Source organism: Mus caroli, unplaced genomic scaffold, assembly GCF_978045245.1.
Source record: "Mus caroli unplaced genomic scaffold, Mus_caroli_1 scaffold_7, whole genome shotgun sequence".
Taxonomy (NCBI): Eukaryota; Metazoa; Chordata; class Mammalia; order Rodentia; family Muridae; genus Mus; species Mus caroli.
This window is the reverse complement of record NW_028227262.1, coordinates 13,703,596-13,729,996: the sequence shown is the minus strand read 5'-3', so window position 1 is coordinate 13,729,996 and position 26,401 is coordinate 13,703,596. Positions and strand designations below refer to the sequence as shown.

The 26,401-nt window shown below is 43.7% G+C and overlaps 1 protein-coding gene across 3 annotated transcripts in view; it reads right to left on the bottom strand.

Annotated features, from left to right (window-relative positions):
• The window catches only part of Grin2b (glutamate ionotropic receptor NMDA type subunit 2B), a 453,007-nt gene that overhangs the window by 183,939 nt on the left and 242,667 nt on the right, over positions 1-26,401 (bottom strand). For all 3 annotated transcript variants that reach the window (XM_021164703.3, XM_021164705.3, XM_029478514.2), the window contains exon 5: positions 10,278-10,876. In XM_021164703.3, coding sequence (XP_021020362.1) covers positions 10,278-10,876 — 599 coding nt within the window. The remainder of the gene's footprint in view (positions 1-10,277; positions 10,877-26,401) is intronic.

The following is a 26,401-nucleotide window of genomic DNA, read 5'->3' as shown; positions in this document are numbered from 1 at the left end:
CAGCCAGAGCAGAGCAGTGAGAGATCTGTGGGCAGCCCCTGGCCGGCTGCTGACACTGGAAGCTGGACAAGAAGGAACAGACTTCAGCAGCAGGGAGCTCTAATCTGTCAGCAGCAGTTCCTCCATGTGTGACCAGCCTGCCCAGCTTGGGGACAGGTGCCAGTCTGGGTATGCTCATCACTCCAGACACTGCCACAAGATAGTATGCCACTGGAAAAACCTTGAAAGCCCAAGAAAGGTTTCTTGTGTGTAGCTGGTACCTCCAACCTACTCCTTCCTTGGTTTCTCCCCAAGGACTATCTACAGTGCCACTTCAGACACCTTAGCAGCCATGCTGAATGCCCACTTTTTCCAAATCCATATTGGGCATCTCATGTACTAGTGAACTGTCTCTAGGATGTGACCACCTATGCCCCACTGTCTGTATCATCAGAGAGGAAGTCTGAAACCACTGTTTATCTAAAACACAAGATCTTATATGACTGCAAAGGCCATATGCTTATCACTGCTCTCAAGACACCAAGGTCTGCCCAGATAACCATGACCAGCTGGGGTCCAAGCCCTTACTAAGATTTCCAGATAATGTCTATAATCATAAATGGCAGTCGTCTAGCTTCCTGGAAACCCCCATCCTTTATCCTCCGGTGGGAAGAGAGTGCAGACAGAAAAACAACTCCCACTCAACCTCTAAATAATGCCAACTTCAGCTCTCATTAAATGTGAATCTGTGCCTTCGTCTGGGTTAAGAAGCAAAGGAGAGGCAAGAGTTTTATGGATGCAGTCAGGTCAGGGCAAAAGTTAACAGCCAGCCCTGGGCTCCCTGGTTAACACTGCCCCAGCCATCAGGGCCCCTGGGTTTCGGGCCTGCCAGCTTCTAACAGATAAGTAGCCTCTGCGAATCTATTCTCAGATTCACAAGATTCTTCTTCGCATCCCTCCCTCCATCCCTTCTCTCTTTCTCTCCCTCTCTCCTCCTTCATCCTCTCCATCTTCCTCTCCCTGTCACTCCCCTCTCCCTCCCCCCTCTGCCTCTCCTTCTCCCTTTCTGTCCCTCTGTTTCTCTGTGTGTGTTCTCTTTCTCTCTCTCTCTCTAAGTTGTTTACTATCTTTTTTTCTCATGCTCTTACCTAACGTACATTCACCAACTATCTGCTTATCATCTATTCTAGGAATATAAGCATTAATTAATGATAAAACATTTGGAGATCGAAATGGACTGGGAGGAGAAAGTTAGGAAAACCTGTAAAGACGAACTGTAGTTAGCTGTTTGTTGTGTGTCATAGAGGGAAGTAGAGCAATAGAAAGGGACAGGGATGGTTGGAAGGGTGAGAAGGACAGGTTACAGCTTTAAACATGGTGACCAGTGGATGTCTCTTGAGAACATTTGCATCAGAACTTTTGCAAATGTTGGATAATGTGATTCCTCCTATTGCCTGGCTGGTGACTACTGTGTTTCTATGTGTACAGGATACCTTCCTTTTTAACCTATCTCACTGGTTCCAAGCCCATGATTTCAGAGATGGAATCTCTTCTGCCAAGTGAGATCTGCTTAATCCTCCTCTGTCTCTGCTTTTTCTCTCCAAGAGGATTGTGTTCTTTCCCATAGACAGGGTGCCACTGTACCTTCCTACAGGCATGCAATGTCTGTCTTACCTTCCTCTTCATTCTAATCCTCTTATATGTCACTTTTTAAAGAAAGAGAAAGGACAGAAGGAAGCAAGAAATGGAGGAGGAAGAGAAAAAAAATTCCACCTATGCCATGGGTAAATTTTAAATCTTGCAAATCAGACACAGAATAAAATAATGATCAAAGAAATAATTATGTAAGGGTCTCAACATTACTAATGCTCAACATTGAGCATTAGTGAATACCTATGGAGAAAAACCCAATCACGTGGGGTTGGAGAGACTGCTCAGTGGTTCAGAGCAATCTGTTCCTAGCATCCATGTCGGCTGGCTCACAACTTTCTGGAACTCCAGCGCCTAGGGATCTGATGCCCCCTTCTGGCTTCCTCGGGCACTGCACTCATGCATATACCCACATGTAGACATACATACAATCTCATGATTAATTGTTTTTTGGTTTTTTTTTACAAGAATCAGCTGACTGGAATTAGTATATGTAATATTAGAGAAAGTAGACCAGAGCAAATAACAATTTAAACAACCCTCAAATCTTATTATTGTTCATGTCTGCTTTGTTATGCTTGCAAAATTCTCATTGAATACATATTTTAGTACAGTTAGTATATCCTTCAGTCCTGTTTCCAGTTTCCATGCCCTCTTAAAATCACTGAGTGGATAGAGTCTATTTTCCAGTAGACACAGGTGGCTCTTGCTTTTCAAAACAGTTCATATGAAAGAGCTTTCTATAGATCCTTTAGTGGCTTTGTCTGACAAGGTAAGGACGACTACAGCAGGTCCTTAACTTACAAAATACATGTTCACGTAACCTTTCACCTGGTAAACAAGTAGACTGGATGGAGGTATATAAACTGAATACACATGTCTGCCTTGCTGCAAATCTGCCTACGCTTGGTGCTTAGTGGACATTTAATAGCAAAGCAGATGGAAACGACCACTCAGCTCTTGTTCATACGATCTAAATCTAATGCTTTTAATTCTTTGTTTATTTCTTAAGCTCCCAGCATTTTCCAGGCCAAGATAGTCAAGTGGGCATCCCATGAGAGCAGCCAGCTGATGCAGTGGTTCCAAAACCCAGGAACAGGCCTCAAGGTAGCAGGAAGATTATATTCATCACAGTTGAGTTACTAAGGATCTAACACTGCCCCTTTCTTCATATCTCTGTTCCTCCACAGCCAGGCTGGGAAGGGTCTGATCCTTCTGAGATGAAATCATTCACTCGGAAGGAATAATGTAGGGAGAGTGCAAAACCAGAATGGAATAAAACCAGCATGGAAGACACTGGGGGGGGGGCGGCAGGGGGAGATCGTTAGGCAAGACTCATAAGAGGACGGCTATATTAAGATCCATCTTTCTCAAGCAGCATCTGCTCTTCCTCCAAGTCCCATCCGCTGCTGAGCAGAGAGAGCAGAAGCACTAGGTTTTGGGGATTTTAAAAGAACCCAGAAGTACATGGCAGATGCGCCATCACCCGAATGACAGAAAGGACCCACCAGAGTATTAGCCCACATATTGAGAAAGAAAATAGCCATGAGTTCTCCCTGGGAAGGGTAAAGGAAGAAATGTGGACCTGTGCTCACTAGTACCTTAATCTCCTTCTCTAGCTATGTGACAATGGAGCTAGTCATATCTTCAAAATATTTCAGATAATATGCTATCAAAAGATTGGTAGATGTTTCTCAGTAGAGGAGCCTTCACTAGTCACAAGAAATTCTCCAGCTCTTTCCATCAAATGAAGTTCCCAGTTGGAATCAATCCCTCTCAGCATGCCCTGCATTGTGGCAGGGCATTGTACTGTATTTATTAATAAGGCATAAATGGATGTGACACGGTTCCAAAGTAAATTAGTTCTTATTAATGTACAAATTAGAGCTCCTAGATTAGCAAGTAAAAAACAGGAGCCTCGTTAAACTTGAATTTCCTATGAATAACAAATATTATTTCTGCAGATGGACACCCTGTGCAGTAGGGGAGATGGACTCACACCAAGACTTATGTTCCTTGTTTATGCAGGGGTCAGAGTTCACTGACTGAGCTCTGTTTTGATTCTTTGTTTGTGTCATTTGTAGTCTTTGAGACAGGGTCTCCCTAGACAAGACTTGGTTGTCGACAAATAATCCTCCTCTTTTACACTCCTGACTTCTGGAATTAAATACATGAACCAGTGCATTTGGTCTGTATGTTAGGCAAGTAGATGGTAGACAGATGGAGAAAAGAAGTGAGGAGAGAGGAGAGAACATGGGGAGAGGGGAGAGGGGAGAGGGGAGAGGGGAGAGGGGAGAGGGGAGAGGGGAGAGGGGAGAGGGGAGAGGGGAGAGGGGAGAGGGGAGAGGGGAGAGGGGAGAGGGGAGAGGGGAGAGGGGAGAGGGGAGAGGGGAGAGGGGAGAGGGGAGAGGGGAGAGGGGAGAGGGAGAGTGAAGCTCTCCAATCAACCTAGAGTCTCTCCAGACATAATCACCAGATCTCCAGCTAGTCAAGCTTTAAGGTTTAAACTGATACTTGATATAAACCATTTATATGATAATGATCTGAAATTATGCAAGGGTCCTCTCGGAGGGTCATTTTTAAAACATCCTTGGGTTGCTAAACAAGTACTCATAAGTACGTATCTGTCTTTGAGATTCAAGCCCATCAATCTTCCTCCAACCCCCTTCCCCATGTGTATGTGTGTGGTGTGGTATGTGTGTGTGTGCACATGTCCATGCATATGTGCTTGTATGTACAGGTATGTATGTACATACTTATATTCATGTGTAGAGCTGAAAGGTCAACATCAGTTGTCTTCCTCTGTCATCCACTAAGTCCTTTGCTTGTTTGTTTCGTTTTGTTTTGTTTTGTTTTGTTTTGTTTTGTTTTGTTTTGTTTTGTTTTGTTTTATGATAGGGTCTCGTACTGGATCTGGGTCTCAGTGACTTGACATGACTGACTGGCCCATAAACCATAGGGGTTCTCTTGCAGCTGCCTTCCCAGAGTTAGGATTATAGGCACATATCATCATGTCTGGCCTTCCTCATGCGTGTTAGGGATGCAAATTTGCACCTTACTGAATGAGCCATCTCCCTGGTTCTTCGTATAATCTCTTATCCTGGTTCCTGAAGGAACTTGACACACATGAGAAGAAAGGCATGATTCAGTGGATGTAAATAAGTGCTCAGTCCCCTCTCAATATTTCTGGGAGGACAGAACTTGGGGGTAAGAGAAGCCTCCTTCCTGCTCCCCATTCCTAATGTCCTCTAGTGTCTGGGCCACTCTTGGAATTCTCCAGAGGAGCCTACCTCTCTGGGCTGTGGTCGAGGAAAGGAACAGCCTGCCAAAGGGACCTTCTTTGTCATAAAACAGCCAACCCTTTGCAGCTATTTTATTTGCAAAGATTTCCTGCTGTGGCTAAATAGTGCAGCTGCTTGGGTTGTTATTTAAAAGAGTGACCCTAATGAGACCAGAGCTCTGGCGAGGGGCAAGTCTTATTTCAGAGAGTGAGAATTGCCAAGACAAAGAGTGCCTAATTGAGTCCCAGGGAGGTCTCCAGAAGTCCATGCCTGGTGACAGTACCTCAGGCCTGGGGAGACCACTTTATAAGTCCCAGCTAGATAACACAAGCCTTTCTGAGCTCACTTAAAATAATCTACTAAAATAACCCCATCAGAGGCTGCAGATTGGAGCCAGAGTCCCTAAAGCTGTGCTTGACATGAGAGGGAAAGGGGAGAGGATGGAGAGGAGGAAAAGATGCAACAATAGAGAGGAGCAGAGACCAGGAACTGGTGCCTAGCAGTCAGGTAGCTACTTACGGGAGGGATAACAGGAGCTGAGGTGAGAGAGCATATTCACCAGGTAGAGAGACAGGGAGAACATGCAGAAGCTACTGATGGAGCAACACGCTGGAGCAATCCAGTGATGGTGGAGCCTGCAGGACCTGCTCTCTCTCCCCACCTGGAGCCTGCAACTGTGTGAACAATCTGCACATTGCAGCCCCTGCCCTGATGCTTCCGGTCAGCTACACCCAAGACAATGGAAGGGAACATCTGTGGCTCAATGTGTTGATTTTCTTCTGAGGGTGGGTGGCTTTTTTTTTTAACACAGGGTCTTCATATACTGTGTACAGGCTGATCTGAAGGCCACTGTGTTGCCAAATTTGACCTCGTACAGGTCACTCTTAGCTCAGAGTTAACACTCCTGTAGGGTGACATGTGCTCCTCGTGACTTAAATATAAGGAAAGAGGGTAAAGGAGAGATGGGGAGAGCAACCTCTTCGTGGACCTCACAGGGCCTCTCAAACCCAAGAGATGCTGAGCAAAGGTTAAACTAATGGTGGTCTCGGGGATGTGTGGAGAGGGGCCCTGGTTCTAGAGGTGACATTTACACTCTGGTGGAAGATAAGCTAAGCCAGAAATAATATACCTGAAGGTTGCCGTTTACCCTAGGGGAAGGTTTAAGAGAAAAGCGGGCGATCGGGCAAGCTTGAACCGCGTTTAGAGGCTTAGTGTTCTGTTCCCTTCCCTTGATTTGTGCTGTTTGACAGATGTTTTGGTCTCAGTAGTCCTTGGCCTTTGGCTTTGGTTTTAATCAACAAATACTTGGGAAGCTGACATGAATAAGATTTGAATTGAGCACTAAAAATAACAGAAAAGTGCCTGGGTCTGCGGAACCGACTCAACAGGAAGGTTTTCCCACCTCAGAGAGAACAGCAAGACAGGCTGCCCTCCTCTGCAGTGTGGACGAGCACTGAGTCCTGGAGGACCTCGCTCGAATCCTTCCCCGTGTCACACACTGTGCTAGAATAAGGACAGAGAGACGGGAAAGGACAGAAAGCTGCTGCTTGCTGTCACGGAGCATTTTTGGAAGGCACCTTAATTAGGAAAGCATTAGATTTAGTGAACTCTTGTAATTGGGGGATGCCAGTCCAAGGCTTACAAGTAACTAACTTCAGGGTGCCAGTTAAGACAAACGGAGGCCTAGCAATGACTAGCACAGGGTAAGCAAAGGAGTATCTGCTTGTGTTTGTTGGTGGCAAGGGGCATGCAAGTGCATGGAGGGCTAGAGATGTAGCTTTGGGGCAGTGTGCTCGCTTAGCATGATTGAAGCCCTGGACTTGATCCCCAGCACCACATACACATAGCTGGATGTGGTGATGTATACCTGTAATCCTAGCACAGGGGCTGGGTCATCAGGAGTTTAAATCATCAGCCCTGGACTATGCTACAAATTCCAGCCTGGGGCGCATAATGAGACACAGTGACAGAAAGGGAGTTGCAAGCGAGAGCGACCCTAGTGTATTTTATGTTGATTTTTTGTTTGTTTGTTTTTTTTTTCCAAGACAGGGTTTCTCTGTGTAGCCCTGGTTGTCCTGGAACTCCCTCTGTAGACCAGGTTGGCTTCAGGCTCAGAAACCTGCCTGCCTTTTCCTCCCAAGTGCTGAGATTAAAGGTATTCACCATCACTGCCTGGCAGCCCCTAGTGTATTAAAAAAAAAAAAAAAAAGCAAAAAACAAAAAACAAGTAAAGTGTGTTCAGCGCTTTGGGAAGGTCATGTTGGAGGGAGAGCAGGCATGAGATGGTTTTGCAGAGACAGGCAGAGCCCATGCTGTGTAAAACTTTATAAACCATATTAAGGAGACTCTTCCTTATTAGAGCGGCAATAAAAAAGCTACTAGAAAGCATTAAAGAGGCAGGCGATGAAATCGTGTTTGATTGTAGATCACTCTGTTTGCAGCATGGGTTGCAAAGAAGCAGAGCCGGCTCCAGGGAGAGCAGTGAAGAGGCCTGCAGCAGCAGTGTAGGGAAGAAGATGGGGGGGCGGGGTGTGTGCAGTGGGAAAGAGGACCACACAGCCAAGGCATTCTGGAAAGACTTGAACCCATGAAGAACAGCCCACTGGCTGTGAGCTATCAGGGACACAAAGACCTGAGGAGATCTTGGGAAGTTTAATTTCATTAATCCTCTAATAGGATGCATCTCAGACAGAATAAATTTGGTTAGGAATCTGGGAATGGGAAAGTTGTCAGTTCAGATTTGGAGACATGGCTTCCCAGTGCCTGTGGTATCAAAAGAGATGTCTTTTCCGGTTTAAAACACAAGCTGGGAGCCAGACCTGGTAGAACAGGCCTGTAATCCCAGCTACCCAGGAGGCTGGTATGGGACAATTACAAGTTCAAGGCTGTCTAGGCTGCAGAGAGAATTCAAAGCCAGTATAGGCAATTTAGTCAGATCCTGAATCAAAATTTAAAAAAAAAGTGTGTGTGTGTGTGTGTGAGAGAGAGAGAGAGAGAGAGAGAGAGAGAGAGAGAGAGAGAGAGAGAGAGAGAGAGCCAAGGCTATAGCTCTGTGGTTAGCACAGAACTTACACACACACACACACACACACACACACACACAGGCCCCTAGGTTCAATTCTTAGTAAAAATAAAAAAAAGGAACCCCGGGCAAAAAAGGAACCCGGGGCTAGGGTGTGATCAGAGATGTAAACTCAGAGAATATGCAGATATTGAGTCAGTGACCATTAGTTCAGAATTAAACAGCCAATAAAGCTGTTTTTCATTTTAACTCTAGATTAAGAACTTTGCTTAGAGACGATAGATCAACCTCCCTCCAGAGATTAAACAGAGCTAACTCATGTGAACCTTGACCAAAGGTGTTTTAAGTTTCTCAGACTACACTCTAGCCTTTCGGGAGCTAGATGGTGGGTACTCGAGGATTCAGGATTTCTGGAGAACATTCTTTATGTCCTATTTAAATAGCTCAAAATAAATCTTTGCATGGATGTGTTCAAAGTATGCTGCTGTACAAAAGAAAGTCATCTATTGAACAGCAGGCCATAGTTCCACATGTGTAAAAGTGTATACTTAAACCCATATAGATACAAATGTATAGCAAGATATCGAGGGTGGTTCCTAACTAACTTAATTATATATGGTTAGTTGAATCATACATAATTCAGGTTAGCTTAATTTTCTTCTTAGTGTTCTGTTTTGTTTGGATCTGTACAGCCTACATACAGGATGACTTTACAAAAACACAAAAAATCACAAAGGAGTGGTATAAGAGCCCCTCATGCTGTCAGTCAACTTCCAGAAGGGCGTGGACCAGTCATGGTTGCCTCAAATGAGTCGAGGTTAGGAGCACAGCATCACAGCATTCCACAGGTGAAGTTCTGGATGTGAAGCATCCTCCCTGGGGCTCACATTATCAATGCCTGGTACCCAGTTGATGGAACTATTTTAGGATGTGGGAAGAGCTTTGGAAGGTGGAATTAGGTGACTGAGGGCAACTTTTTGAAGGATGTACCTGGTATCTCTCTGTTTCTCTCTGTTTTATGCATCCTGTGAGGTAAACTGCCTTCCTCACCACATACTCCCCACCCTGGTGTCCTCCTCCCTCTTCACGGGCAGAAGCCACAAGCCTGTCAATCATGAACTGATGCCTTGAAAATCACGGGCCAGGATGTCGTCGTCCCTCCTTTTAAGTTGTTCCCTTCTAGTGTTTTCTCAGAGCAAAGAAAGGGGATGGGGATTGAAACAGTCTTGGCCTTGCTACGAACTAGACTAAAAGGAACATCTCCTATCATAGCTTCTATTTTTTATTATTTTTTTAAATATTTTTTATTACGTATTTTCCTCAATTACATTTCCAATGCTATCCCAAAAGTCCCCCATACCTCCACCCACTTCCCTACCCACCCATTCCCATTCTTTTGGCCCTGGCATTCCCCTGTATTGGGGCATAAGGAACATCTCCTAAGCATGCTGACTCATGAAGACAGACAGATGAGGAGCAAAGATAAGGAGGCCATGTCTGTTTCTTCACAAGCTAATGGAGGCTGTTCTCCATTTCCTCCCAATACAGCAACTTTCCAAAGGAAGTTGACTCCTCTTGTCCCTTTTGTCAAAGCCTACTAACTATGGTGATCAAATACTCAGGGATCAGACCTGGGCTTGGTCCCAAGTTGACCTGCTCACAGTTTGATTGAAGACAAGCTGTGTCTATAAGCCTTATTCTCATATATTTTAAAATGGATATGATTTTTTAAAAACCTGACTGATGGGATTGGGAGATAGAGGTAAAATATGAAAACTCTTACAGCAACATTTAGCACATAGTTGGTACTCAATAAATGAGGCCTGGTTTCCTCTGTGTGTGTGAGAGAGAGAGAGAGAGAGTATGTATATATGTATACACGTTTATGCATGTATATATATGAGTTTGTATATGTTCACATGTGAGCATGTGTATATATGAGTTTGTATCTGTGCATGTGTGTATGCATGTGTGTATATACACCGGGATGAAAGATATAGGGTTTTACATACCCCCGGCTGCCTTAGTTGCATGCAAACGACAACATGAACTTCTGATCCTCATGCCGTCTCATGAACTGGGATTGCAGATGTGTACCACCACACCAAGTGTGGGGATAGAACCCAGGGCTTTGTGTGTGCTAGGCAAGTATACCAATTCATTTGCTAATTTTTAGAATAAGAACACAAAAGAGCAATGTTTAACTACATGCTCCCTACCACCACCACCACGACCAAACACCGCTGCCATTCTGAACGACCAATCCCTGCTCTTGTCTTTGGTCCACTTCCAAACCCCGCCTTCGAGGCTCTCTCTCCTGGCCCCCACCACGTGCTCACACTCACCTATTCAGCATGTTAGACTGGTAGATCCTCTTCTCGTGGGTGTTGTAGCAACTGCTCTTGGGCTCAGGGATGAAACTGTGTTCAGACAGCATGTCCGAGGCAGCAGTGGTGATGATGGCAATCCCGTCTCTCACTCTGGCAGGAAGGCCATAGTCCCATTCGTCATATGACACAGAGATGAGCCCCGTGGGGAACTCTGAAGGCACCGTGTCCGTATCCCCCGCCACCAGACTCGGCACGATCCATGTGTAGCCGTAGCCAGTCAGCCCAACTGAGTTAGCTACTTCGAAGATGTAGGTGGCTTCTTCCTTTGTGCAATAGAGGAGAATGATGGGGCTTTGCAGCTTCTTCAGCTGATTCTGAATCTTAGAGTCGCCATCGTCTAGAGACATGTCTAGCAAGAGGACTTCCTCGAGCTCCCAGCCCACAAAGCTGTTCTCAATAGTGCTGCGGATCTTGTTCACGAAGTCCTGGTAGCCGGGGAAGTAGGTGGTGACGATGGAGAAGATGTACCAGTCATATTCTTCCATGATGTTGAGCATGACAGAAGCTTGCTGTTCAATGGATGGGCCAAACTGGAAGAACATGGAGGACTCATCCTAGAGTAGTCAAAATACAAGAGAAAGGGGAGAAATGGAAAAAAAAATCAAACAGATAGCCACAGGGATTGTGAATCAAGTGGATGCAAAAGTTCATGCTCATTTTTTTTCCTCATAGATATTTTATTTTCAAAATTTTCAGTAGAAAAAAATGTTTTTGAATTTTGGTGTAAGGATATTCATCCACGATGTACCTGATGCTTAGCTATGGAAACCAATGATAGCATATACCTGTTAGTAACATTGCCCACATAGTACTGGAGAATGAAGTCAAGGTCTCATATGCGATGCTTTACCACTGAGTCTATATACTTACTGCCTCCCCCCCCCCCCCCCACTGTCCATTAAAAAATGATGTAGGGTCTCGCTAGGCTTCCCAGGCTGGACTTAAGCTCACTCTAGTCACTCTGTAGTCTCAGGAGACCTTTGCTTGGAATCCTCCTGCTTTGGGCTTCTGAATAGCAGAAATGTTACTTGCACTCTCTTTTAACTTAGCTTATTCTCTAGTGGTTGTTCTGATAATAAGATCTACAACTTAGAGTGAGCTCAAACCACACCTCTAAGCCACACATTAAAGTACTTGTAGCTAGACTGTGTATATGTGGCTGTGCTTGATTTTAGAGAAACCAACAGAAGAGGGCTTGCTTTCTAACCCATAGCGTGTCATGGGTCTTAGAATGATCTGTGTAACACATAGGCACATACGTGCACATGTGCTCACACACATGTATACACACACACAGATAATTCTGAACATGTTTTTCTCCCTTTCCTTTTGAGGGAGAAGCCATTTGAAATTTCTCTCATTTTAAGCTCCATTTTACCTGCTGCTTTGAGAAGTCAAAACCTGTATTTTGGCTCTACCACATAGCTACAAGAATCTGAAACCACAAAATGAATACCCTCTCAGCCTCAGCCTCTCTCCATCCATTTCCTCCTGATTTGTTCCTGGTAATGGTGTCACTTCTCTTAATCTATGTTCTCACCTTACATCTGAGAGCCTCTGTCCATTTTGAAATAGTTTAGGCTAACACAATTGTATCCCTCTTCAAGGAACATTTCTTCCTCCAACCCCCAAAACCCAGGCTTTAAAGTATAGTTACAAGAGACCAAGAAATTGGACCTCTAAGCAAAATTATATAGAGATTTCTTAACCCAGGAATAAATAGCCAAGAAACAGCCAAGTATTTCTTGAATGCCAGCTATTGAAAAAAAATACAGACTGGGAAATATCCTACTTGTATCTCAAGACCCTAGCTGGGCAGTGAGAGCTGACATCCTCTTGGCTTTCCAGAGTAACATGTGATTCTTCTCATGCTTGGACTGGTGACATTGACCCCAGCCTACCCAGAGTAGAAGATATGTTTAATCTACTGGGTGGTGAATCTTTCTGCTAATGGAGCCATGTTGCTTTTCATGCTTGTCTCAACTGAGCTTAACAGAGATGAGCCCCAAAAGACTACAAAAGTCAAAAACATAGGGAAGATGAAGCAGCAACAATAGATAGGAAGGGGAATGGGAATTACTTCAGATTAGAATAGTTAAAGGGAGTATGTGTGCCTGTTCTGAACTTTGGCTAGACCTTCCTCCTAGATTTCCTTTATGATACAAGGAGTATTCTTCAAGCTAAAGTAGCCAGTCTTCCATTGAAGGTTACGGCGGTGCTGTGGACTGAGTACTGTCTCTTCCTGTTAATAACCACCAGCGTGAAGGTAGTAAGATGTGTTGTCTTTTGAGGGATGATAGGTCTTAAAGGGGAAAAGCTCAGAAATGGATTAATGTCCTTTTAAAGGAGACTCCAGAGAGCTGCCTTGACCCTTCCACCTTGAGTGGACACACAGAATATCTGCCTCTACAAACTGAAGAGGGAGTCTTCACTAGACGCCAAACCTGCTAGCACCAATGATCTTTGACTCGTCAGCCTTCAGAACTATGAGAACTAAACTTGTGTTGTTGATAAGCGGTCTCTTTTATGACATTTTTTTTATAGCAGCTTCAAATGACTAAGACAAGTGGGTATCTGAGACAATGGAGCTTAATTATTCCAACGCTTGTCAGGGACCTGCAGAGAACCACAAGGGAAAAAAGATAGAAAAGAAAGCCCGTTGACAGAACAACTCATCTTGACTAGACGCTGCTGAAGGAGATATCTGCTTGATTTTCTTGTAAACATGGTCTTGGAGATTCTCACATGGGAAATCTGATCCTGTGAGTTTCCATAAGCCCAATGGTTACACAAAGTGAAAATGCTTTCAATATACTTTAAGGTGTACAGGACTTAGGGAGAAGGAAATCTCAATTGCAAATGAAATAAATCAACCTGTTCTGTGATGGGTGAACAGAATTTAATCACAAGGAGACTCTTGAGTGCACACGAAGCCCCACATATGGTGAGGCCATAATTGGCTCAAATGCACAGCAAGAATCAGCTTTGAGAAAAACTCATGGTTTTCTGTCTCAGATGGTCAATGTTAATGCGATTGAACTTAAAGAATGAAAAAAATCTGCTAAACAGCATCTTGACCCCCTCTCCTTTTTGCCTTCTCCTAATGCCTCCCCAACAGTTACAAATGAACTCATAAAGACACTGGGCAGCTCTTCTGCAAAGAAAACTAATCTACAATGAGCATGAGACATTCTGAGCACACCTTTGAATGTCCTGATCATATACAACCCCTCTTCTATACAGCCCTCAGCATGCTACCTTACCCATTTTGTATTGCCAGGCCTCAATTCAATGAGTATGCCTTCTACAGCCATTTTATTTGCCACCAAACCAAGTCTGCTGAAGCCAAGTAGAAATCAAGAGACAGTTATGGCTTGGGCAAAGGCTTCCTGTATAATGAGGGGTATAGTGCTGTTTATTTAGTTGATGCAACAGTCTGGTGTACAGTGGTTAGGAATAGAATAGCTCTTTTTTTCCCAACAAAGCTTTGAGCTAACTCTAAGTTGCAAATGGTGACAGGTTTTGCAAATTACGGTCTCTGCCACAAATCACAAGCATAATCTTCATATGTGCACGGAGTGGAAAGCCCTGGTGGCCACACATCTATCTTTCCAGGCACCCAGCATGCGCTATGATCACCCACTAGTGATCAAGATGAAGGACAGAGACATAATTCTGTTTGCAGTTCACTGTGATTCCCCGTGAACAATTTTATCTTCTAATGCTATTATAAAATGTTGACACTCAGGGGTCCTTGGAGAAGCCACCTCCCTCCAGCGAAAATTCCCAGCCAAATTTATTGCATGAATGCACTTCAACTTGCCTTAAGAGCATCTTGAAAATCTTCCTGCATAAAAGGCTGCCTTAACTGAGATGAGCAATTAGCACAGGGGAGGTAGAATTGTACATTAGGCCCCATCAGTCTACAACCTTTATGCTGTACTTCTATTACATTGATGGTTGTGGTGTTTATTTGCTAATAAGAAAAAAAATTTAAAAAAAAAAAGATTTTTTCCATTCCATTATCTGTCACAGAAAACAGTTGCCTAAAGAATTAGGAGCACAAGATGTTTTTCATCATCCAGATCCCCTACTGATCGACTTCCGAATTAAAGAAATAACTATCCCAGTGACCACAGTGCCCCTGGTAACAGACGTTATCTCAGTTCCCTGCCCCAAAAACACACACACACACACACACACACACACATACACCAGATGAAACAAGCCATTCATCTAAGAATATGTCTTTTCGATACAGAACTCCCCCAGCATGATTGGCTGTCAAGGTGTTATAAAGTCCTCCTCTGTTTGCTCTAAAGCTAGGCAGCTCTGAAGGGTCTGTCTAGCTTCTGAATTCCCTACAAGGTTAGTAGAGTGCTGTTACAACTGCATTGCCCGTACCTCCTCGTCTGCTCAGTCTAGTTTCCACTGCCTGTACCTTTCTTAGTGTTGATGTCAGTTCCCTCCTCCCTCAAGCTTCCCCCTGCCTTCACACTCAGCCTGCTTTCTGTGGATCCTGACTCCACTTTCCCTCCATTATAAACATGGAGAAGGGTGTCTTAAAGGTATGAACAGAAGGGCTGGGAAGATGGCTCAGTTGGTAAAGTGACTACCTTAGCATCATGGGAACCTGCGTTTGGATCTCCAGCATCCATACTTTGAAAAAGAAATGCTGAGCATGTTTGTATCTGGCTGTAACCCTAGCTCAGTGATATAAGAGACAAGCAGGTCCCTGAAGTTCACTGGTCAGCCATTTCTGCCAATTTTTAAGCATCATGTACAACAAAAGACCCTTTCTCAAAAGACAAGGTGAACTATGATGGAGGAAGACACCAAATATGGAGCTCTGGACTTTATGTACCCATGTACAAACATTCACACCCATGTGGATGTATACATACACACACACACACACACACACACACACACACACACAAACTCATAAATAAAAATAAAAAGGAAATATTTTAATGTTTTACTTACATTCATAAATTATGGTCATTTATACAGTAGAAAGATAATCCTCTACTCTTTGACTAGAGATGTCATAACTAGTGTGAAGCGGGGTCAGCTGAATACCAGAAATGCATTGATAGAATGAGTCTCACAAGGCAGTGAGCTCTCCATCACCCTAAGAAACAGGAGCTTCGTTCTTATCTGATGAAGGGTTCTTTTCCAGTGCTCTATCTAACTTCATTCTTCCCTCTAAGACCTAGATCATGGGTTGTTCCTTTGATAGATGGTATCTTTTTTACTCTCAAGGGGAGGTTAATCCTCATCTCCTGTGCCTTTTAAACTGTGCATTTCTGTCTCTAACATACCTACCACATGATAGCAAGCAAATTTATCTCTTCTCTCTAGCAATGTGGGTTTTCTATATGTGTGTGCACATAGTCTGTGGTGTGTTTATGTACCTACATATATCATGCAATGTACCTATATACATGCACATAAATGTACCTCTGCACATGTGTAGAGGCCAGTGGTGTCTTCCTTGATCATCCTTCTTGGTAGTTTGAATAAGAATGGCCAAGTAGGCATATACCTTTTCATATTTGGTTACCAAGCCAAGGAGTGGCTCTGCTTGAAAGTATTAGAAAGATTAGGAAGTGTGGACTTGTTGGAAACAGTGGGTTACTGAAGATTGGCTTTGAGGTTTCAAAAGTCCATGCCAAGCCCAGATCCTGTCTGCCTGCCTGCCTGCTTACCTGTCTGCCTGCCACCCCTCCCCATTTTCCTCTCTGGTTATAGATCAGAATGCAGCTCTCAGCTACTTGCTCCACTGTCTGCCGCCACGCTTCCTGCTATGATGGTAATGGGCTAAACATCTGAAATTGCAACTAACTGCCAATTAAATGTTTTATATAGTTGCTTTGGTCATGGTATCTCTTCACAGCAATAGAACAATGACTAAGACAGAAGTGCCACTTTTTTTTTTCTTCCTGAGACAGTGTCCCATTGAACCCAAAGCTCACTGATTGTCTAGACTGACTGAGCTGTCCCAGGAATCCACCTATCTTCACCCCTGTCTCAGTGCCAGGTTTACAGAGGCTTGTGGCCATGCCCAGATTTTTACAAGAGTACTGGGTACTCAAACCCAGGTCCTATTACAGGTTTCTTACTGACTGGCTCATCTTCCCACCCTCAAATGTCTTTATTTATCTCTAAAACTATAAACAGCACACAGGGAAAAAAAGCTCTGTGTGCTCACTATTGTTACAGAGAAACTCGATTGAATGGGTGGAAAGTTGGCAGAAAATATCTTGATGACATCATGAAGTTTCCCACACTGATGGTGCAAATCATCACCATGAAAATGGGCTGTGCCTACAATGGTACATGTAACCTGCACTCTAAGAAGAGGAGAGCAGACCCTCTTCTGTCGTAGGCAGTCATGGTGGCAGAGAGTACTACCAGCACATCGAAACACTCCCATTGCTGAAAACACTGAGCAACTCATCTTCGCACACCTCCTCTAATCCCCTTCCTCTCATTCTGTTCTTTCTAAACCTGACTCCAGGCTCGCAGCATTGCCCCACTGAAGCTCCTCCTGCAGAGGTGACCTTGACATGCCAAGTCCAAGGTCAATGTGCAGTCAATTGTCTCCTACGAACTGGAAATTACCTCCTTCACCCTATCACCATAAAAGCTGCTAAATGGCCCAGCCACTTTTGCTCCAACCTGCTTCATAAAGAAGCAGGGTGATTCTTAAAGAATATAAATCAATCATGCTACTCTCTGCCTTAGCCCTTCATGGCTTCCCTATTCACTAAACAAAGCAGCCAATCCACTTGGTGTCTCCTTTATCCAGCACATCCTATGTCCTCATACCCCACCTCCCCACTCTTCACCTGAAACTATCCCGCTTCCCAGGTATCCACAGGGTTAACACACATATCTGCTAAAACCTTGCCTTCTCTGGTCAGGGGGTGTGTCTTTGGATAAAGCACTTGTTTGCTGACGCATGCATACAACACACACATGCACACACACACACACATAGAAGTAAATAAACAAACAAAATCTTGCTTTCTCAAATGTTGCAAGTATATAATTCTCGAATCTATTACTAGCTTTCTTTCTTGAGTATTTTTTTAGTATCTTAACATCTTTTGCATTATTCTTTCTTTTCGATTTTTATTAGATATTTTCTTCATTTACAATTCAAATCCTATCCCAAAAGTCCCTTATACGCCCCCCCCCCTTGTAACATCATCGGAAAAATGGTTCTGCTAGGGCATTTGAGTCATTTCATATCAAAACAAACAACAATTTTCCTCTGTTTTCCCCAAGTCATTCCCCTTAAAATTTCAATTAGTGTGTATTAATTGTACAAAGTAATGGGTTTCGTTATGATATTTGCATTTAAGTTCATCATATCCTTGACTCATAGCCACCCATTTAAGTCTCACTCTCCACCCCTCCCTGTCCCTTTCCTTCTCTTTGACTTTCATGGCCTTTCATATATTTTCATCTGGATTCCATAGGGGAGAGGGAGTGTGCGGTCATTGTCTTTCTGAGTCTAGCTTATCTTGAGTCACACAATGGCCTCCAGGTCCATTTCACTATCAGCAACATCTCATGCTTCTTTATGGCACACAGACTTGTTCCAACATCTAGCTACTGTGAACAGTGCCACAACAGTCGTGGATGCTCAGATGTCTGCTTCTCACTTGAGATTCCTGTAGCTATGCATACAAGTGGGTAGCAGAACTGGATCATAAGACAGCTCTAGTTTTAGTTTTCTAAGGAGCTTTCTCATGGATTTCCACAGGGGCTACACTAATTTAGATCCTCACCAACAGTCTTAGAGGGATCCCTTGGAGAGAATTCCATCTCGCTGAAAGTCTAGATCTAGGCTTTCACTGATAACTCTTCAGCTCACCAGATTTGAAAGAAAGAATAAGGTGGTGGGACAAGAATACAGGCTATGAGAGAATTCCTGGGTATCGTTTTGTGTTTCTTCTACATTTACAGAAAAGTAGAAGTTACATGAGGGATAGAATCGTTTCTTCCACGCTAAAGGGAAGATCTCCTCTCGACCTGGACAGCAAGAAATCACTAGCTCTGCAGAAGCCCCACCCTCAGACCATGCTACCGTTTCTTTTCTACTCACTAAGGCTGGAGTTGGCTACCTAAGATGAGTTTTATGGTGCCAGTTTTGTGTGCAATGCCTTAAAATACAGGGACATCTGATCCTATCCAGTGTCACCATTAGCTGGAAATGTCACAACAGAAGTATAGAACAGAAGCTTCTGGACTGAGAATCTGGAGTCCCCCCCCCACCCCCCGTCAAATGCCAGACTCATTTTCTTTAAAGCCCCACACATAAAGGAGAACACTGAATGTCGAAAGGTCCACAAACGTAACACCCAGTAGCTCGGTTGGGCTCCTTTAAGAGCCACCCCAAGTTGTTAAATCCCTTCCACAGAAGCTAGCATTTTTTGCTCTTCCAAAGATAAGTTTACTCCCTCCTGGAATTTTGTTCCACTCTCCTCCCTGGTGGGCATTCTTGGTTTCCTGATCCTCTCAATATAAACTAGGAAACACCTTAAAGATATTTACTCTGAGAATGTCTTTCCAGTTCCTCACGAACTCTAGGTCTTGGATAGCTGTATACCAAGAAGGACCCTGGGAGGAGTAAGAGGGGAGATTGCAAATTCTGATCCCCATTCCTACTTGGACACCCAGCTGAGCTCCTGCCCTGCTGTCAGAGCAAAGGGTTGGGGAACAGGAAGAGAAAGGAAGAGAACTGCAGCAATGTGTTCCTGCTCTGTGATGTACCCGGGCTGTCAAAATCTTAACAAGCCTATTACATTTCATCGTAAATTAAAATCCCTCTCTATGGCCTATTCCGTTCCACAGATCAAAACAGTTCTCTGATGGGCTGTAGTTCCGTTAAGAGGCCTCTTTTCTATAAAAAAGCAAGCTGACGAGCCCCGGCAACAACCAGGCTCTGTGATGGATGAGATGCAGCTTTTTAAATTGAGAGTTTCATACATGCATCTAATGTGTTTTGATCAAATCTACTTCATCCTCCCTACAGCTCCTCCCCAGCCTCCCTGCAGATCCTCTCCATCCCGTGTCCCTTTTATCCCTCCCAGCGTCAGCCTACCCCTAGCTTAGATGCCTTAGATGCATCTTAGCGTTGAGGTAATAGATGTACTTTTAAATAGATGGGGAGTGGAGAGAGAGTGGTTGAGAAGTATTTTAAGAAACAAGGTGAGCAAAAACAGTGCAAATATTAAACTAACATTAATTAGATAGTAAAGTTATCAGTAATCAGACTCAATTTATTTAGACAAATCAACATAAAATCAAATGTGTCCCATATTTATCCCAGTGTAGATATGGGCATAGACAGGATATAAAGAAAGTTACCATAAATCCAAAACCTAATTACTAAGAGGGAAATCAACCTCCCTCTTATTAAATATGAAACACCAAACCCCAAACTTACAGGCTATCAGAATCTCCTCATTGAACCTAAGCCAAACATCTCTGGATTTATGATTGCTGTTAAGGAGTGGGGCCAAGTACAAGCCAGTGGGATCCCTGACGTGCAAGGGACAATTTTCAGAGTAAATATGTCGGCATTTGTCTCCAACAAATTGCCATTCCCAGCTCCTCGTGAGTGTGTGATGAGAACACCACGTTCCTACACGGAGGGGAGTAGAGAGAGCAAGGCCCCGAAGAGTAGAAAGGTTTTCCACCATCTTATTTGATTAAGCTGTGAGTGGCCCTGCTTCCTGTGTGGCCAACGAAAAGAAAGCCCTGGTTCTGGAGATAGTCACGATATTTGTCCCCATAGGTCTCTTTAAGGATCGCTGGAAAACAGGGCACTCTTTGTCCCCTGGTTGCTCCATATGGAGAGAGCAGAACCACAAGGCATGGCTGGCCCTTGAATGTGGATCAGCCACACGTATTTAGCACCAATCAACAAGCCACTGTCTCCAATGGCTAAATCCAGCAAGAAGTTTAATGAGAAAGTTTTTCTTTTCTTTCCCCCTCACTAAACATCAGTGATTGATTTCCCCATGTCTCTGGTTTGGAAAATAGATTGCTCGTTCACTGAAGACAGTGAAGTACAGGTATTCACAATCAAAATGCCTCAGAATTTATTTACATCATTACACCCAAGCCGGTCATTTGTCTTAAAAGAAACAAGCATTTTGAACTGCTCAAGAAAGGAAAATAATATAGCATACAAAAATAAAAAGGTGTTTTAGGTTTATTGGTGGTGGTGTTTGAATACCAGCAACACTTGGCAGTACCTGCCTACCCTGCCTCACTGAGAGGACTTAGAACTCTGGCCAGCAGGTAGCTGCCTGCTGTTATCTAAACTCAGACTGGCCAAGAACCACCCTCACAACACCTTCTTCTAAACCTGACCACGAGCTTGGCTGGATATTCTTGGCCATCAAGATTGAGCCGGTTTTCCTGTGTGCCTACCATGTGCATGCACCCAGCCCAGTGGACTACGTTGCTTCCTCTTGTCCTGGTTTTTATTCCAGTCTCCTCCAGATGAAGAGCTCTATTCAGAACTTCCAACTACTTTGCACAGTTGCTGACAACCTGCCTAAACCCAGTTCTCCACAGCTACAGATGCCTCCTAATTCTCTCTCAACAGTTCCAGCTCCTGCTCTGCAGTGGGGTTGCTCCCAAGTTATTAATGCCAGCGCCCTTGCATTCATTTGTGACCTTTAAAGACCCCTGACTGCATACCCTCACTAGTCTGAATGACAGCGAGGGTCACCTGATCTTATGGGGTGCTGAGAGCTTGGTGAACTGCCCTGTGGCAGGCAATACTGTGTCATAGGTGACTGTAAAATCTCTCTCCGACTCTCCCTAAATCTATTGTTCACAAAGATAGATATCATGGTCTGCAGTGGTGTAAAGATGGCATCCCATGTTTGGCATCTGTGTTGGATTAGCTGCACACAAGTTTCTCTGAACTTTTGATGTTACTACGGTTTGCTTTAAATGGGAAGTCCCTTTCCTTTGGCAGAAGTACCCAAAGCTTTTGGTGGTTCATTCTTAGCATAAGTTAGCACTGAATACCAAATCCTTTAGAGTTCTGAGTTCCTTGGACCAGTGAGATGGCTCAGTAGGTAAAGACACCTGTCACTTAGCTTGGCAATCTGAGTTTGATCCCTGGGACCCATATAGTGGAGAGAGAAGACCAACTCTGCTAACTTGTTCTCTGACCTTCACAGGTATGCCATGGAATATACACACATGTGCACACATGTATACATGCATACACACAAACACTGAATGAATGAATGAATGAATGAATGAATGAATGAACGAATGAATGAAATTTTTTAATTTGAAAGAAGAAAGTTAAAAAACCAAAACAAGCTTAGTATTCTCCCAGGAGTAGCAGTACACAGCTATGATCCCAGCACCTGGAAGGCCGAGGCTGTGAGGTCGTGAGTTTGAGGCCAGTCTGGGCTACATGATGAAACCCAGCCCCAAAAGGAGTAAATATACATCAACAAACAAACACAGAAGGGGTCAGCATTCCTAATGTTTTGTTTTACCTTTTATCATCTATGCATTTAACTCTAAAGGGAATGACTACCTAGAGAACACAAGCAGAAGCCAGCTCTTAGCCCTGCACAAGGAAACCCATCCTAAAATTACCTACTGGTCACACACTCCCCTCCACAGTCTTAGAAAAGAACCTTCATATTCATCTATCCATACAAAGGGGTATTTGATTGGGGATAATGAAGAATTAGCTTCAAATAAAGTCACTGTCTATGGCTTAGTTTGTCCTTTCTGATTTGCCATTATAGAGCCTGCCAGTCTCCCAGTTTCCCCTTCGCTACTGTGACCTCATGCAGAGGTCACAGTACTTCTTCCTTTGCCTCATAGAAGGGGTTTGCAAGCCCATAGGATGAACAACAATATCAACCAACGAGACCCACCCCCAGACCTCCCAGGGACTAAACCACCAACCAAAGAGTACACATGGAGGGACCCATGGCTCCAGCCACATATGTAGCAGAGAATGGCCTGGTCAGACATCAATGAGAGGAGAGGCCCTTGGTCCTGTGAAGGCTCAATGCCCCAGTGTAGGGAAATACCAGGATGGGGAAGCAGGAGTGGGTAGGTGGGTGGAGGAACACCATCATAGAAGTGGGAGGTGGTTGGATACGGAGTTTCTGGAGGGGAAACCACCCAGGAAAGGGGATAACATTTGAAATGTAAATAAAGAAAATATCTAATAAAATTTCAAAAAAAAAAAAAAAAGCCCTCATGTTACATAGCAACTTGTCATTGGAAAATCCTCACTGTTCCAACTACGTGTTCATTGTCCCCTTGGGACTTAGAGGAACTGAAACACTCATTTGTCCACTTGATGGTGGGAGACTGACAAGAGATAGGAACAGCATCAGCAACCTCTGAAGGAAGATGACAAAGTTGGTCAAATCTTTCCTAGAATTAAGAGTTTGAAAAGTAATAGAATAGCCCATATATTTTTATTTCAATGAAAAGGTTAAAGGCTTATTTATTTTTACTTTATTGAGCACACACACCACCAACATGTGTTTGGCCTGTGTTTGTATGTGCAGCACATGTCTGCAGTGGCTCCAGAGGACTGAATAAGGTACTGGATTCTCTAGAAATAGTTGCCGAAGGTTGTGCAGTTCCATGTGGGAGCTGGGAAACAAACCCTGCAAGCACATTAAGAATTCTTATTACTGAGCTGGCCCTCTAGGACTGCTGAAAATTGTTTTTACACTATCTTAAGTAATATCCAGCATTTCCCCCACTTCATAACAATTCACAGAATTTTCTTACTATGGCAAAGAGGTCTTCAAAAGAAAATGGTAGGAGGAGACATTGCCCAGTTGGTAACATTCTCACTTTGAATGCCAGAGCATCTGATTCCCAAATGTTCACATTAAAAAAAAAAAAACCTCTGGGTGTGTTGCTGCATACTTGTAATCCCAGTGCTAGGGAAAAGGCTCCGTAGCCCTCCAGTCTAGCCCTCTCTGTAAACTCCATGCCAGTGAATAAGCTTCTTATACAGATAAAAGGGTGAATGCATCCATCCAAGGAATGGTACCCAAGGTTATCCTTTACCCTCTGTTTGCATACTACACACACACACACACACACACACACACACACACACACAGAGAGAGAGAGAGAGAGAGAGAGAGAGAGAGAGAGAGAGAGAGAGAGATTGTTTTCCAAAATCTCTAGTACTCTTCCATTTCAACTTGGCTCAGCAGAATGGCCCCTACAAAAAAAGATGACAAGAAAATCAAGAGCCATTTTGCCATTCATGCTATCTTAGCTATTGACTTGTGACCTGAGGATACTTCTTCATTCACAAGCACATCCTTGGCCCATCCTTCAAGGGATCTGTCCTTCAGACACTCAAAATATATGGGAATCTGCATGACAGATATGGAGACTCCAGGGGGGGTGCACAAATACCAGACTCAACAAAGCTGCCTGGGCAGAAGAATAAGAGATGCACCATATCATATCCCTCTGCAAATATTTTTGTTTTCAGAAAATGTAATAGGAATCTATTCCTATTACATAAGAGTATAAGAGTCAGTAAACAAGTCCTCTACTCCGATAACCTATATTCTTGTCTCCATGTTACAAATCTACAGACCTAACTGCTAAATGGAGTGAGGGTGGAATAAGGGAGAGGATGAGGAGAAAGGGGGAAGAAGAAAAGGAAAGAGAGAGAAAGGGAGGAAGGAATAGAAAGGAAGGAACAAAGGAAGAAGAAAGGGAAGGATGAAGGAAGAGAGGGAGGAAGGAAGGAATGCAAAGGAATGAAGGAACAAAGGAAGAAGGGAAGGAGTGAGGGAGAGAGGAAGAAAGGGAGCAAGGAGGGAGGAAGAAAGAAAGGAAGGAAAGAAGAAAGGAAGGGGGAATGGAAAGAAAGAGTGAAAGAGAGAAGAGAAAAGAAGATAGCAATTGTTATTTCAAACAGAGAAACGTAGCATTTGTTTGTTGTCCACTCCTTTCAAACCTCCCTTGAGTAGCCAATTGGCATTATAATTAGATACTGACTGCAGTTCACTAATTGCTAATCTGCACCCTCACAGTTGGGTCCCTGACCACAGATGAATCAGCAGACAAGCTTGAGGCTCACATGATATTGTCCCTGTAGACTTGCCACTCCAGCGACTCACCTGGAGTCACCAGGCTTATACCAGCTGGCCATGGATACTGGTCTGTGCTGATTAACCAAATGGAAGCCTCCTATGGCTCAGCAATGGCATTTCCATATAGCTTTGGTATGCTTCAGCCTGTGAGCTGAGACAGTCAAATCACAAGAACAAATATGCAGAATGGCCTAAGAAGTCGGTGCCCAGCACTGAGTAAGACCCCTGCTAAGCAGATGAGGAAGATGTGTGAGGTGTAACTAGATTGTTTTCTAAGTCTTTAAAAAAAATCGTTATTTCCTCCAGTTGCATAGGCCAGTGTGCTCAGCAGAAATATGTCCTGTGTCTATCTCAGTGCCATCATGCTGCAGATTAAGTTCTTTGGTTCTCATAGTCTCTTTTGTGAAGGAACAAAACAGCACTTGAAAAAATCATCAAACAATCAGATCGGTGTTCAGATGGGTCATGGCTTGTCATTCATTACCCATGCACAAACATTACGATTACATACACTCCACATCTTTCTTCCTAGACACAAGCAGTCATCTTTTCTTTTTTTCATTTCTTAAGGCTCTATTGCTGTTCTTTGAGTTTTAAATATAGGGTTCTTTGTAGCCCACACTGGTCTTGAATCCCCTATGTAGCTAAGGCTAGCCTTGAACTCTGGTTACCCCTACTTCCTCTTCCTAGGTGCTAGGATTGCAAGAATGTGACCTAATGCACAGATAATTTCTTACAGTTCTTATGACGATATTTATTGAGCTGCTTACAGGATGTTCTATGCTGTCTAAGCATTATGCAAATTAATTCTCATATCCCTGTGCAATGAGCTCCGCTATGTCCTGTTTCTTACCAATTGAGGCAATGAGTTTTGAAAAGTTAAATGACTTGTTATAGTTGCTGTCAGGAGAGAATCTAGGCAGATCCAGCTCAGGTTGCTTGTACATGTAACCACGGCAGCACACATGTGCTAGAACTTCCTGGGGTCACCTCAGAAGCTCCCATCTGAGCCATCTGTGTCTTACTTCAGTTGAGAATGGCCCATTGCACACTAAGAGTCTAACCTATATGACACTATGTAGTGAGTTTTACAACCTCCCTAAGCTTCACTTCCGTTCTCTCTCTCTCTCTCTCTCTCTCTCTCTCTCTCTCTCTCTCTCTCTCTCTCTCTCTCTCTCTCCTCTGCCAGCTAGCAATGGCCTTGGTAGCATTCTTTTGTTGCACAGTCATGGAACAGGTTCTTTAAAACATTACCACCGACCAGTCAATCACACATTTATTAAATGCTATAGGATGTAGAAGTGAAGTGCGTCCTCAGTGGGTTGAGGGAAGATAATGATAACTGACACAAAGTAAGTGCATCTAATTTAAAACCATACATGTTAGTTTTGAAATGTCCTAAGATACATGAGAAGAGAAACAACTATGTGTGGCTAGCTATACTGTGTACATGTGGGGTGTGCATGTATGTGTGTGTGTGTGTGTGATGCATGTGTGTGTAGATGTTCCTGTGAGTTTACATGTGTGGTGTGTATAGAGGCCACAGGTTGATTTATGGTGTCTTTCTCAGTTACTTTCCACCTTATTTTTTGAGACATGGTCTCTTACTGAGCCTTGCACTCTCCAGTCCACTGAGAACTGAGCTTCAGAGAACTGCTTCTCTTCTCCCCACCCACCAGCCAACCAGAACTAGAGTTAAAGATACATGTGAGCTTTTACATGTGTGCTCGGATCCAAACACAGGTTCTCATGATTCCTTGGCAACAACTTTGCCATTGCCCCAGGACAGCCATCATTTTAAGTCTTCTCTATATATACCTTAAAAAAATTGGTCATCTTTCCCACCAGTCAGTACATTGAGCAAGCAATACCCATGTGTGTGCACTGACACCCAAGTGCCAGACTGTGGTCAGGGGCACAGATAACCCT